The sequence below is a fragment of the Branchiostoma floridae genome, chromosome 6 (assembly GCF_000003815.2).
Source record: "Branchiostoma floridae strain S238N-H82 chromosome 6, Bfl_VNyyK, whole genome shotgun sequence".
In the NCBI taxonomy this organism is placed as follows: Eukaryota; Metazoa; Chordata; class Leptocardii; order Amphioxiformes; family Branchiostomatidae; genus Branchiostoma; species Branchiostoma floridae.
Window position 1 is genome coordinate 11,133,366 of NC_049984.1, and position 14,558 is coordinate 11,147,923.

Here is a 14,558-nt window from a genome sequence, read left to right on the forward strand (position 1 = left end):
AAATGTACAAAATCACATCTTAGAGGTTCCATTTATAGAAGAACAGTTGGAAATTGCGGAGGAAACCTTGAAGAGCACAGGAAGTGCCGTGGTCTTCTTTCTAGGAAAATACGCTATAACATTCCGGCTACACCATCATTCTGGAGGTAAATACTGCTATTACATAGTATCCACATCCACGGAGTCCAAGGCCGCGAAGTTTACCACTAATCTCTAAACTCCAGTGTCGTGGGGCCCACATCCATGAAGTCTGCCACTGATCTATAAACTCCACAGCTGTGGAGTTAACTCTTATGAATCCATGGCCCCAGACTAGTATCAATCCGTCCCGGGACATTAACCATTATTCAATAAACTTTGCAGCTTTTGGGTCAACTGCCTTTGAATTAACAACTAAGGCCATGAGTTGATTATATGAATGACATCCACATGCGCATCAATATTCGACCATTAAAAAGTTTTCAAACGATTAACCATGGTGTAAATTGTACAAGGTAAAATGAGGAAATATATGCCGCATATTGTAAGGGAATACATTGGAAAACATAGACTAATGTCAATTCCAAGCTAAAAGACGACGGTATAAAAACAAAAATGGAGAAATAGTGTTCGGTATACGGGTATACCATGTTCCTTAGGTCTTTGTTCAATCTTCCTAACCACTTCGTTTTCATCTTCGTCTTTTGGCCAAACTTTTTTTTTCCATTCGCACGCTCGCATCAGCTTGGGGGGCTCCCAGAGGATGTCATCCACATAATGACACCAATGTGGCCTAATCTCTAAACTCCACAGCCATGCTATCCACGGTCAGGCCGTAGATTTTATCACTAGTCACTTCACACTCATGGGTTTTCATCACTAGATCAAACTTAATGAACTCCACGGCCATGGTTATTTATTAGTCCGTCTACGGCCGTCTACGGACACAGCCAAGTCAAGGAAAATCACGACCCCAGACCAGTATTATCAGTAGGTCCTCGGTTTTATATTTACAACTATTTGTATTTACAATGTATAAACTCCTCAGACATGGAATTGGCCCTGTGAAGCTGTTGGCAACTATTCGTATAAACTCCACAATCGCCGGGAAAGTTTGAGACTTTTCTATAAACTCCACGGCAGATCTGAAGATTCAAAACAATTAACGTTACTCTCTAAGAAAGACTTTTAAGAGGAGAGTATGCATTTAAATGATTGTATCATGAAACAACTTTTGACACAAATGATAATGTTGCATGACCTTTATAACATATTTTGTTCCTGGGATGGTACATGGTACAACAAACAACATTTAACCAGAAGGGTTCTACGAAATATATTCCACCGTATATAAGATAAAAACATGGTGGAAGCCCTCCAGACTCCAGTCATGCGTCATTCTGCCGTGTGTACCGGGTGTCAGTCTCCTCGAGCCACTCTTGAATTCTTCTTCTCTTGGTCGCACGTGTGTCGCGGTCGAGAGATTCTGTGCTCTTTTCAACACCGTCCACTGCTGTTGCTACACGTTTCCGGCTCCCGGTGACCATAGCCTGTTGCCATGCACTCCCATTACCCTTTGCGCGACAGTTCCCGGATGAAGACAGGTATGCGGTGAGGTTCCTGTCCTGCGCAAAACGTTTGGACTCCACAGTTGAGTACGGTGTGGGGAACGAGTAGGCAGGATCAGTGCTGTCTACCTCTGTTCTTTTGCTGGAACAATTCCTTGCCTTTAATTGGTCTACACGTGGTTTGTCGTAAGTTACCGCTCCCGTTGAAACGTCCAGGAAAGACATTGGAGACGGTGCGGCAACAACCTGAGCAACATCAGCCGTTCCCGGAGTTGGGCGCCGGTGGGATGCTGCAGAGTGTGTGCGATGTCCTGACGACATACGCGAACTTTTGGTAAAGATAAGTTGCGGTGATTTCGAAACATGACCACCCAGCGACGTGTCAGTATCCTGACCGGGCCCCACGGTACCGGTCTTGCACCCACCCGGAGCGCTGGGCAGTTTTTCAGCAGGGTCGGAATCTCTAGATAGATCATCAGACTTGTCTTCTGTGACGAAGCTGCAGCTAGAGTCATCGCCTGAAGAACTTCCATCGTCTGGTGTTTCCGGGATTGAGAAGAGCTGACGACTGAGAAAGCGGCAGGGGCGATTGTTCTGAAAGATTAAGGATTTCTTTTCTCAAAATACTCATATTCATATCTGAATAACATCTTTGGATATTGGGAATTGGGTATCTGCTAATATTAAAATCTGACTTAGATTTGATGGAGTACGATGCATCTTTTACGTTAACGATCACAGGCGGGATAATTGTTCTTCGTCTACAAGCAAAGACAGAGCGATAATAGTATCCTTATTGTCTTCTATGCGTTCCTATTAGATACTTAAAAATACCAATAGTACGACAAAAAACAGAAGTGCTTACAGGTCTGCCCCTCAGATCGTGGAGCCAGGAAGACGGCGTGTAGTCGTGGTCGTGAAGACCGTCAATCCGCATCTTCCACATCACCTTCGGTGGTACTCTCCAGCGGAACTCTGAAACATGTAACGTTACACACAGATGGATACTCAAACACTCAAGGGGGGCATTTCCTCTAAACATCGCATCGTCCTAGGGTGTGAAAACCATGATAACAGGGTAATGTATTGACCAAATGGTGTGGCTCCAAACGTGACTATACTTATGGTACTCACCTGACAACGTATCTGTTTGACATAGAGAAGGCTCAGACGTAAGACTTCCCGGCATTTTCGTTGTCGTTACAATTGTTGTTTTTAGATCACAGCTTAGTCAGCTACATCAGGGGGTTCTTCTGACGTGACGGTTTCCTGACCAGATTAATATCTTGTACTTTCGTAAGAAAAATCTCCAGGAACTAATGCAAGGCGACTGTTTCCACAACAAACTTTTGTAACTATGTTCTAGGATTATCTTAATGTTCATACTATGGTCAGGTATGCTCTAGAACAAGAGTACGTAGAACTAGTGGGCCTGGATAGGCTTAGGTCACATTTCCAAACCGGGGCCCGGCCGAAATGTTTTAACTTAAGAAACGAAAAATTAAAATGTATACCTAGAACTAGAGTTCGGGGACCTCACACCTCCATGAAATATTCATTACTTTTTTGTGGATGGTATGTATGTTTATAGTCGGTTGTATTTGAGAGTAATGGTTATATAATATAAATGTTATGGGAAAGTAGTGGTGTATTTAATCAATGACACAGAGGATGTCCATCTGATTAGTAATTATTAAAATGGGACACTTAATTGTGTAATGTGCGTTTAAGAGGTCGACGGCATATGGTAGCGTGGTGTTCCTTAAGCTTGATGTTTGGCATTTAAACTGTCTAAGGTTGTCAGCATTATTGAGGTTCGACTATGTGCCTCAGAGCGGTGTGGTGGGAGGAAGTTGGGAAACTCAAAAAGAAGAAGGGATGTGGCCAACTTTAGTCAGATGGTGATTTGATTTTCCAACAATATGTCATAACATCAGCTGTTCACACGGTACAAAAACGAGATGCACACTTTCCTCTGACAGCCCTACACCAACTGTAAGATGAAAACTTGGCGACAACCCTGTCTGCTAAAAAACAAGTACCATTGGCTACGAACAAGTACCATTGGCTACGAAAGAGACAACTAACAACTGTCCCTTATCGTAACAAAATCAGAACATCTATATCGCCCATAAAACTTCTGACACCCAATCCAGATGAGAGGACCTAATGGCATTTTAATCACCATGTCACTCAAATCAGCAGTACAGTATGTGAGACATCCATACCTGTTAAGCATTACCGTTAAATGTACCTCAACTTCTTACAATTATACTTACGCTTCACATCTCCATGATATCCTAAGCAGACATAAATAAAACTAATTATCATATTCAAAAAACCTCGGGGTTCCCCAAACAGCTGTCACCATCTGCTTGGAGCTAAGCCCATTAACAAACACATAAAGCACGATGCCTGTACCAATATATCTCAAATATAGGGGTGATTTCTGATATTATTACATCGATTATAACGACAGATACGGCTCCCAAAATCTCATCGATTCGAGCTTTCATCACACCCCACCAACACAACAAGTATGAAACCAATCCATTCAGCCGTTCTTGACACAGACAGAGACACATAACAGAAAATATAACCTCCATTCCATGACATTTCATGGAGGTAAATATACACAAATCATGCCCACGAATCTTATTTTGACATTTTGTGTATTTTGATGTCTTTTATATAATTCTTTTCGCTCCCGACCGGGCCCCTTTTTGGAAATGTGACCTAAGCCTAAGGGCTTAACCATCAAAGGCCATTTTTTGTCTTTTGTTATACAACTTTTTGATTCAAGTATTGTGAGGCGCATAGTGCCCCTTACAAGGTGACACGCCTGTAAGAAATTATTTGTCTAAAGGACGTAACTTCTTTTCGCTAATCCTGCTTTAACAAAAGAAAGGGGGCGTATAACTGTAATTACGCTACCCCTATTGACAAGAAACAAGCGGTGCCTTGTTCCGAACTACAAGGCAAACAATACATAATCCATTAAACTACACACTGGTGAAAAAAGCTCATGCCTTTAGAGACTTAACACTTCTGCATTTATTAATTTCTACAACTTATGCTCCTTAATTTGTGATGAATGGGACGCATTGGTAGAGTGGTGTAACTTGTCAAACTCTGCATATTTATGAAAAACTTCGCTACCTACCCTGACGCCCCTTTGCTACATAGAATGTTTAACATAATTACATATTTGAGGCTCTCAAGGTTGAGGTGATAGTGTGTGTACAAATCAGATCACAGCGAAATGAAAAAAATAAGAATCCTACCATCATTGAAGACAATTCAAAATATTGCTTAAAACTTCAGATTAGATCTATATTATCACAATTACAAAACAGAACTCAGTATGTGCCCCCTGTTTTTCACAGTGCGGTTATTTCAAATTCTGACTGGGTAATACGTTTGGTTGCTATCCTCGTGAGTCATTCGGATACACGATTCAAAATGTCGGGTATCCTGAAGCGGTACAGTATGAGGAGCGGGAAGGTTCATGACGAGTCGTGCACGTGGGACAAGTGTGGCGTGAAAGTTGTCTTCGCTGTGTGTGTAACATTGCTGTGCATCGGGCTCATCTTAATCATTGTGTTTGAGACCCAGAGAGCCGGTCCCGCGCCCAAACCATGGAAACAGGTGGGTTTATTGATGGTCGTTAAACAATGCGTGTTAGAGGTCTATAAACGTCTTTGTGATGGTGGAAACAAAGAAAAATTCACGAGTAAGTTAGAGTTTCCAAGATCTGCTCTGTCATTGTTTTGCTGCGGATTGAAACGATTATACATGCAAAGTGTCGTTGTATCCTTGTGGTGCACTGATAGTGATTCAAGCGAGAAAGTAGTGAAAGTACCTTACGCAAACAAGGACGCCCTGTACATAGCGCGGAAAATGTCCTTTAGAAACTCGCGGGCAGACCGATGTACTTTCATATTGAAACGCATTCAAATAGACCATAGTAAATAGGGAAGTGCTACTCATTTGGGAACCATGCTTTTGAAATAACTACAAGACAAGGATTATCCAAATCACATATCCCCGCCATGTATCAACAACCTAGACAGTGATATATCACCATGCAATGTCAATATTGTGGTGCTATATGAGTAAAGTTACCGAAATGGTACCAAATCACTCTCTTTGACTCATTTGACACGTGCACGGGAGGAAGTGTCGAGCTGTTGCCCTAGAGTCTGCATGCAGAAGACTATATTGACCCTTCTCTGAGAGATACGATTTTGATGTTGTAGAACTTTCAAGCAGGTTGTGATAGAACAAAACAACGACAAGGATCTAAGACAGGCTTTTCCGTAACAAGGCGGTTGAAAGTTGTACGACAAGTGCGCGACTATTGCAAGAATTCGGTTTGCGATCGTAAGACTAATTGCGACCAAGCCGTTAGCAAACTTGCGATGGAACGATTGATCAATGTACCGGTGTTATTACATCATACGCCAGTCAAGCGGATGTCGATAAACCACGTAACTGTAGGTTAGTCATTAACCCACTGTTGCTATGACCTGTAGTGCACTAAGATGTTGGCCCATTCATAAACTGATAAAGTTTGCCTGAACGTGACCGTGACCTGGTCCTGAGACTGGGTCTATGAAAGGACTGCTAGTAATGTTTACCACGGCCGTTGTATAGCTCACTTGCTATTTACAAAAATAGGCGTGCCCAAAGAAAGAGCTTTTTATAATGTATGCTATGGGGCCTATAAAACGACTGTACTGTGGCACATGTATACGGCTACTCTTGTAGAGCAAAACATCAAATAGAAGTTATAACATTTTACTTTCTTTCAAATTTCTTAGTTCCGTTTACCGGACACGTTAATTCCAGTCCACTACGACGTGGAAGTGCAAGCTGACTTGACGACCTTCGATCTGATTGGTCGGGTTGACATCTCTGTCAGGTGTGCCACGCCCACTAGTTACGTCATCCTCCACAGTTCGGAGCAGGAGATCGACAGGAATTCCGCGCCAACGGTACGGGGGAGTGACGGCCGGAACGCGCCCACTGTGACGTCATGGTTTCTGTTTCCTGGTGGGTTTCTAATCTGAATTATCTCTTTTTTGAATTATCTCTTTTTATGTCAATTCTAAGACACTTGGGTTGGGACTAGTATGATAGACACAGACACTGCACTTGCAGTCCAGTCATAATTGTTTAAAACACAAAATCATTACAGTGAGTGATCTACTGCCCTACGTATGTCTAATGTACTAGCATATAAAGTGTATTTGATACAAGTTGATATACACATTTATATATTCCAACCCCAGAGAATGAATTCCTCGTCTTGGAACTAAGCGAAAATCTGAAGGAGGGTGAACTCTATATCGTCACCATCAACTTCAACGGTGCGGTACGGGCGGCACTCAACGGCTTCTACAGGTCATCCTATGTCAACGAACAGGGACAAACGAGGTGTGCCTTTTGGAACAGTTTCGCAATTATTCTTTTTTAACAGTTTTACAATTGTTCTTACATTTTTTTCTAATAATATGACTGATCTATGAGACGTAGAGAGGAGATGAGAATTGGAATTTGTTCCTTCCTCAAAACTCACGTGAGTCTGTATACAATGCATGTATTTTACTGTTCACTTACAGATACTTGGGAATAACCGACTTTCAGCCCCAGGATGCTCGGAAAGCCTACCCATGCTTTGACGAACCAGCTTTCAAGGCTACTTTCAATGTGACAGTGGTCCACCAACCGGAGTATACCGCTCTGTCCAACATGCCCAGGGAATCCACCGAAATCAGGTATGATAAGCGTTTTGTATACTTAGTAGTCACCATGACAGAGAATTGGTGTAAGATCTGTTGGAAGATCGACGGAAAATTAGATGTGTGAAGTTCCTTTGCTGTGAGTACTTGCATCTACAAAAGTCACTTTAGAAAAATCGTTGATTAAACCAGACGTGTGTTTACAGAGGAGGAGGCTGGGTCGCTGACAAGTTCCAGAAGATGATCAGGATGCCGACATATCTCCTGGCCTTTGGTGTGTCTGACTTTGACTCTATCGGCTCTAACACATCAACAGGGATAGAGGTAAGTAGGACAACAGTTTGTAGCTCCTTTTCATCCGTTTTATATTAGTCATATTGGTCCCTGCTAGCTCTCCAATGTGCGTGGTTTCAAAAGAAGTGATTTTGTGCTGTCCACAGACGAGGATCTGGGCCCGTCCCGAGTACATCGCTGCCGGGATGGGTGATTTCGGGCTGGATGTTGCCAACAGAGTCGTGGTGTATTTTGAGGACTACTTTGGTGTGCCCTTCCCGCTACCTAAAATCGGTGAGTACCATATGTTCGACAGTATGTTTAGTCGTAAAGAAAGATTGCAAATCAACATATATGGTTTTAGCTGTACTTTGAGCTATTCAAAATTTACTTTGAACCACGTCGACGTACATTCATAATCACCATTTTGTCAGAGAGAACACTAACGCGACAACAGTTCGCTTCTGAGAACTGTAAACAGTCAGATTTATTGGCTTGTCTTATTACCTTCTAAACAATTTGAACCTCTGCCTCTTTTAAGACCACATCGCCCTTCCTGACTTCAACTCGGGCGCCATGGAGAACTGGGGCCTCATCACCTACCGAGAGACCAGACTGCTGTATGACACCAACGCACCCTCAGCTGAAGTCAGGAAGGCAACAGCGCGCATCATCGCTCACGAGCTGGCTCACATGGTCAGGAAATATTACTAGCCTCATTGACAATTGCTAGTAGTTTATTATTATCATTTTCTTGATGTAAAGTTTTGGTGATCTTGTCGAAGACGAAATGTCTGTGAAAATGTTATTCCTAGCCTTACACGTTGTATTATGTCCTGTTTTCTCCCTAACAATAGTGGTTCGGTAATTTGGTCACGATGGAATGGTGGGACGGAACGTGGTTGAACGAAGGCTTCGCCAGTTACATCCAGTACAAGGGTTTGGATTTCGTAGACCCCGGGATGAATGTGGTAAATACATTTTTCTCCTATCTCGTAAATCTATCATTTGCGCTTTATCATCTAAACTGTGTTGGCCACTAGTATGTTCTCTGGGTCTGCCCTCTCTTGTAAAGTTTTATTAAACGCCATTTTCAACATTTTTTTCAGATGGAGCACTTTGCATATGATAGGTCTCAGTCTGTCATGGTGGATGACTCTCTGACGTCATCTAATCCAGTTTACCGACCAATCACCACCGCTGATGACGTCACGCAAGTATTCGGCAGCATTATATACAGCAAGGTAATGTCCCGCCTGTTTTAGCTATTATGAATGTAGCGATATCATCAAGTCCTTTAGCAAGCGGTGTCATTACCACTGACAAAGGTGTATGGAGACGCAGTGAGCCAATTTTGTCAAATTTACAAAATTTGTCAGGCAATTTTGAGAGGATTACTTTTTCGCATTTGAAATATATAAGTGTACTTTTCCCACAGGGAGCTTCCATTTTGAGAATGTTGGAGAACTTCATAGGAGAAGAGACCTTCAAGAAGGCCTTGAAGGTAATTTCAACAGAGCAAACGTTTAAAACGTGATTCCGAACTTTACCGTTTTTCTTGTTTCTTGAAAATTGTGGTTTATGATACTTTACTGTTAACGTTATAGAATTCTGACTTTACCGTCCCTTCTGATAGAACTACCTCAGCAAAAACGCATACGGGAATGCAGTACAGGATCAACTGTGGGCGGAGCTTACCACGGTAAGATCGCAGCCTTCAAGTACTGTGTGATAGTCCAATTAGCTACTAGTGTGTGTTTGTTCTTTGGTCCTGATAGGACATGTTCCTATCAACTAGCGTTATGTCCAGCGCACCGCACACATACGTATCAAAGAAGCATGGGTTTCAAATCTCTTATATGAAGCAAGAAAATCATTGTCGTATCATAGGCTAGCATTTCACGTCTAACACGAATCCTTCAGTCGCCACTGACAACATAGCTTTTGTTATTTCATCTCCAATGTCCGGCAGGCCGCCAGAGAGGACGGTCAGACCGACCTTGACGTCAAAGCCGTGATGGACACCTGGACAGTACAGATGGGTTATCCTGTGGTCAACATGACTAGAGATTACACAAGAGGAACGGCGGAAGTGGCGCAGCAACACTTCTTGGTCGACTCAGCCGCCACCGTCAGTGTGCCGTCAGAGCTCGGGTAAGATTAAAGCCCAAACTTCAGCGACGACATATTTACTAACACGTAAGGCAGATTCTTGGTGACGTTCCCATTTCATTCCTAACTTATATGCATGTTTTCTCCAAAATGATTTACGGTTTGATTAAGTGTGTGATTTCACAGATATCTAATGATTTTCCAGGTACCGATGGTACATACCCCTGACCTACTTAACACAAGCAAATCTTGCAAACTCACCGGTACAGACATGGATGGCACCTGATGAAGGTATACTTTTTTTCTTAGCTACGATTATAATTGTGATAAAACGTCACATTTTTTTTAATAAAAGGTCACATTTTCACTCAATTATCAACCTAAAACCTATTCCTAGCTCCCATATCTATGTGTAAACTGGGAATAGTATAAGCAAACATCCTCTTCCGTAGAAGTGCATTGTATGTAACGTTACAATAACATCATTTCTCTGCAATGCTTGTACAGGAACTAAGGTGATAACTCTACAGGGCGCCTCTGCAAATGAGTTTGTCCTCGCTAACATCAACCATGCAGGCTTCTACAGGGTCAACTATGACCCCACCAACTGGCAGCTGCTGGCCGACCACCTCAACAGTGATGCTTTTGAGGTACAATTTAGTTACCCTTATATCCAGCAATATCATAGCTCCCATGTCTCTTGTATCCAGTCGAATTATAGCTCCCGAGTCTCTCATTTGCGGAGAGGACAGAAGAGACTCGGAGCTGTAACACGGCTGGATACCAGGCTACAATCAGTACAGTTCAGTAGTTCTTTGAGGCACATTTGGAAGAAATCAGGACTTGATCCGGTTATCAAGTTCTAATGTCCCACACCAATATGTTTAAATGTCTGTATACAGTATATGACAACACTTAAAATATACTTTCCCTGATTAGATTCTAACAGTGTCATTTCATCTTCAGGATATCCCAGCCGACAACAGAGGAACACTTGTTGATGATGCCTTCAACCTTGCAAGGTACAAATAAATATAGAATCAGTACACAAATACAAAAAGGACAATATTAATGTTTTCATTTAATGCTCATTTTACAATACCATTGTACAACAGTAATGTTCTTGCCTGACGAACAATTAGCAAGGAAACGTAACCTATCGCCTGTGCCTACAGGGCCGGTATGTTGGACCTGACCACAGCTATGAGCATGACGCAGTACCTGGTGAGAGACCGACACTTCATACCGTGGAGCATGGCGCTACGGGCTACCGGGTACATCGAGAATGTGGTGGGCTCTGTAACTGAGATCTCCAACCTATGGCAGGTAGGCACAAATAGACAGTATTGATCGATAACTATTAGTTCTGTATGTTATTCTACGTCGCGATCGAAGTCTCTGTCCCAATAGACGACATAAATATCCTGGCTAAAATGAACTGAAACAGAGAAATTATCATGATACCTTTTGTTTATTCTATGTTCATTCAACGTACAAGGGCCATGTTCTCAGTATAGCATATATAGATGAAGGACTAAGGAAACCTTGCTGCATTAGGTGAATACACATTGTTTCTTTCCAGCCCTACATGCGGCAACTGATCAGTCCGTTCTACGAGGACGTCGGCTGGACCCTTCAAGAGGGCGATTACAACACAGAGTAAGATTCCTTTCATTTTTAGATACACTCAGAAAGTTTCTACCTTCTTAAGTTGTGGATGAATTGTCAAATTAGATTTAGGGAGTTAGGGATATGTGACCACTCGTGTTTAATAATCGTGATACAACATGCACGTTTACCAAAACGTTCAATCAGAATTCTTTGTGTAGGACTGTGAAGTGTCACATATCAAACGCAGATTTTAAAGTATAGTACATTTCAATACTACACTGTACCAGGAATTATGCCGTCTGCTTTGAAACAGGGTCGGGCAAGTCGAGGCGCTCTCCACAGCGTGTAAGTACGGCAACGGCAGATGTGTGAACAACGCTACCATGATGTTTGATCAGTGGATGAACACAAACAACAATAGGTAAGATGTACCAGAGTCTAACGCTAGGTATACATGACTGTCACACGTATTGCGTATATCGGTTCCCTTTGCGTATAACGGTCCCCTGTGTGTGGATGGCGTTCAGCACAAAGGACAGTTCTGTTGGTTGGTAAACAACGTTTAACTGTTACAAATAGTGTATTTGCTTGTGCGCAGGCGTTGATAACGATATTTCACCGGGGCAGCCTCCTATTGCCCATTTTGATAACCGATGTTTGTGTAACTGAAGCCAGTTGTACTCATGTGTTGAACAGTCACATACCCGAGAGGCTGAAGTCCACGGTGTACTGTACAGCCATCAAACATGGCGGCAATCTGGAATGGGACTTCGCTTGGCAGGAGTACTTATCGGCCGAGGCCTCGGAACAGACTCTGCTGATATCTGCCCTGGCTTGCACCCAGGATATCGATATATTAAACACGTACGTATTTCAATCAAGGTTGCATAGTATCAATATTAAGTATATGATGATGTGTGATTTTGCCTATTATCTGATAAGTCATATGTCTTTCCATTGCTGCACCGTCTTGACATTGTAAATGATAATACCTTCGACTTGGACACTCACTGTAAAATGCGCTTTTACCAGTGTACACAATTCTGCCAGCTGAAAGATATAACTTTTTCCTATGCCCAAGAATAGTATGTTATGGAGTACGTAGATTTATTACGGTAAGAAGGTAAACAATTGAGACATACCAAGAATTTTCATGTTCCAGCTACCTGGAGAGAAGCCAGGACGACAGCTTGGTACGGAGACAGAACGGTCCACTGGTGGTGAGGTACATCGGGAGGAACAGTGTGGGCAAGTCTGTGGCCTGGAGCTTCCTCAGGGACAACTGGGACTTCTACTTTGACACGTGAGGACAATACTCTTGTAACCGTTACACATCGAGATTATAAACTAAGCTTACAGCAGCATAAGGACGACTGTTGGTTCTAGTCTTTCTTTCTTTTGTTCTCAATAGCGCGACTCTTGTGATGATACTCTCGCTCACTCACTCACTCACTTACCCACTAGCTCCCTCACTCACTAGCTCACTCACTAGTTAGCCTGCTCACTCGCTCACTCGCTCGCTCGCTCACTCACTCACTCACTCACTCACTCACTCACTCACTCACTCACTCACTCACTCACTCACTCACTCACTCACTCACTCACTCACTCACTCACTCACTCACTCACTCACTCACTCACTCACTCACAATTTTATTCTTCATCGCTCCAACCCATCAGCAACGTGACATTTGCAGCAAGTTAAGCCCCATGTCCCAGAGGTTTGCTTTACTTGATGTGATGTTTATCCCTGCAGCTATGACGGCACGTCATTCACCATGACGGGTATCGTGGAAGACGTCACCAGCCAGTTCAGCACCCAGGAGGACCTAGACGAGGTTAGACCACGATTTCAAATTAAAGACGATTTAATACCATACTACGTTGATGTCTAAATATCCTAATGCTTTATCATATACTTATGAATTATTTGTAACTGAATCGGTGTAAGGAAGGCAGATTGGTTTTGTTCATGTGTCATGAAATGGAACAAAGTGGATGTCATCGGTCAAAATTATCTTGAACTTGGGAAAATGATTACACCTCCACAAAAACTTTCCACAAAAGGGTAGTACTACGAAGCAGAGGGAGACGAAAAGCCCCACCTTTTCCAAAATTTGTGGGTTCTGCGATTTCAAGAGCTAGAGAAGTGGCTTTCTGTTCGTCTGTCAATGTGGGGAAGATGAGATAAGTCTTGGTGGCTTCTCTAAACAGAGTGATTATTGACCCATTATTTCGATTATGAAAACAAAGGTTACACAAATCCAAGTTTGGTTGCTGTACGGTCCTTCAGCGATCACCGTCTGGTGGAAAGGGGTACCTCATAACAACCCATCACTTGAAACCTGGTTCTTTCCATACTGAATTCTGTAAATATAGTTTGATGGACAGATAGGACTTAATGTTCTTTTCCCGCTGGTGCAGCTGGAGACATTCTTGGCGGCCCATCCGAACCAGGGCACGGCTACCCAGGCCTTCTCTCAGGCCGTGGAGAACACCCAGGCCAACATCAGGTGGCGCCGGGACAACGAGGACAAGCTCCGCACCTGGCTACAGGCACAGGCCTAGGGGTAGAGGGAGGACCCGGAAGGGAGCATCTTCAACAGTTTTCATGAGATATACGATTTGTCCACTCTAAGGATTTCAATTTGTTCCAAAAAGACTTTTGTTTATGATTTTTCCTCAAATTATTTGCCATTAATTCAAAATGGATGACAGAATACATGTAAGTACTAGTAATTGTTGGAAAGGAGCTTCACTGTATGTAGTCAGACTAAGGCTGAGTTTTCAGTCTTTCCTCAGTTAAAAAGTTGTTGACGCATGATTAAAAGTTCACTGTGTGATATGATATGATGTGATATGATATGACATGATATTATATGGTATGATATGATATGATATGATACGATGTCATATACGAAAACAAATGCTATTATGACTTAAGCGCTGCTGTGCTGTAATCAATAATGTTAATAATCAATCCAGCTGGCTATTGTAGTGTACAGTACTACTAGCATTTGTTTGTTCTACATAGATAAAGCTTTGATAAACCACCACGTAGCCGCACATAATTTGATGCGAGTCGGTACAGGGCACAGTGTGTATTTTCCAGACTGGTATTTTCTGAATACTATTAGAACATGTAGAGATTAAATTGTATCATCGGCCTATTAAAACATGATGTGGATTGGAGCTTAAGGTTTGTTCGATCTTTACTATAGCGAAATATCGTGTGAATGTTGTACCTGTGTTTGCGGTGAGAGTTCCTATT

General features: G+C 42.5%; 2 protein-coding genes across 2 annotated transcripts; one reads left to right on the forward strand and one right to left on the reverse strand.

Moving 5' to 3' along the window:
- Positions 1–932: 932 nt before the first annotated feature.
- Positions 933–2,898, reverse strand: LOC118417945. The gene is made up of 3 exons (XM_035823709.1): positions 2,682–2,898; positions 2,413–2,522; positions 933–2,141 (listed from the first exon to the last, which is right to left on the reverse strand). The coding sequence occupies exons 1-3, from the start codon at positions 2,734–2,736 to the stop codon at positions 1,368–1,370; spliced, it is 939 nt and encodes a 312-aa protein (XP_035679602.1). The 5' UTR covers positions 2,737–2,898; the 3' UTR covers positions 933–1,367.
- Positions 2,899–4,979: 2,081 nt separating this feature from the next.
- LOC118418003 (aminopeptidase N-like) lies at positions 4,980–14,479 on the forward strand. The gene is made up of 22 exons (XM_035823794.1): positions 4,980–5,195; positions 6,371–6,602; positions 6,842–6,986; positions 7,172–7,327; positions 7,498–7,615; positions 7,732–7,858; positions 8,106–8,260; positions 8,422–8,535; positions 8,674–8,808; positions 9,003–9,068; positions 9,201–9,266; positions 9,537–9,718; positions 9,882–9,967; positions 10,184–10,326; positions 10,643–10,698; positions 10,852–11,002; positions 11,259–11,335; positions 11,601–11,708; positions 11,984–12,151; positions 12,450–12,590; positions 13,044–13,125; positions 13,712–14,479. Exons 1-22 carry the CDS (start codon positions 5,010–5,012, stop codon positions 13,853–13,855), a joined length of 2,838 nt encoding a protein of 945 aa, XP_035679687.1. The 5' UTR covers positions 4,980–5,009; the 3' UTR covers positions 13,856–14,479.
- The last annotated feature ends 79 nt before the right edge of the window (positions 14,480–14,558 follow it).

Excerpts from the sequence above, each read along its gene's own strand:
- LOC118417945 (XM_035823709.1), bottom strand. The coding sequence starts at position 2,736 with ATGCCGGGAAGTCTTACGTCTGAGCCTTCTCTATGTCAAACAGATACG. Across the intron at positions 2,523-2,681 it reads TCAAACAGATACGTTGTCAG|AGTTCCGCTGGAGAGTACCA; the intron begins GTGAGTACCATA and ends TACATGTTTCAG. Across the intron at positions 2,142-2,412 it reads ACGATCTGAGGGGCAGACCT|AACAATCGCCCCTGCCGCTT; the intron begins GTAAGCACTTCT and ends TTAATCTTTCAG.
- LOC118418003 (XM_035823794.1), top strand. The coding sequence starts at position 5,010 with ATGTCGGGTATCCTGAAGCGGTACAGTATGAGGAGCGGGAAGGTTCAT. Across the intron at positions 5,196-6,370 it reads CGCCCAAACCATGGAAACAG|TTCCGTTTACCGGACACGTT; the intron begins GTGGGTTTATTG and ends CAAATTTCTTAG. Across the intron at positions 9,267-9,536 it reads TGTGGGCGGAGCTTACCACG|GCCGCCAGAGAGGACGGTCA; the intron begins GTAAGATCGCAG and ends AATGTCCGGCAG.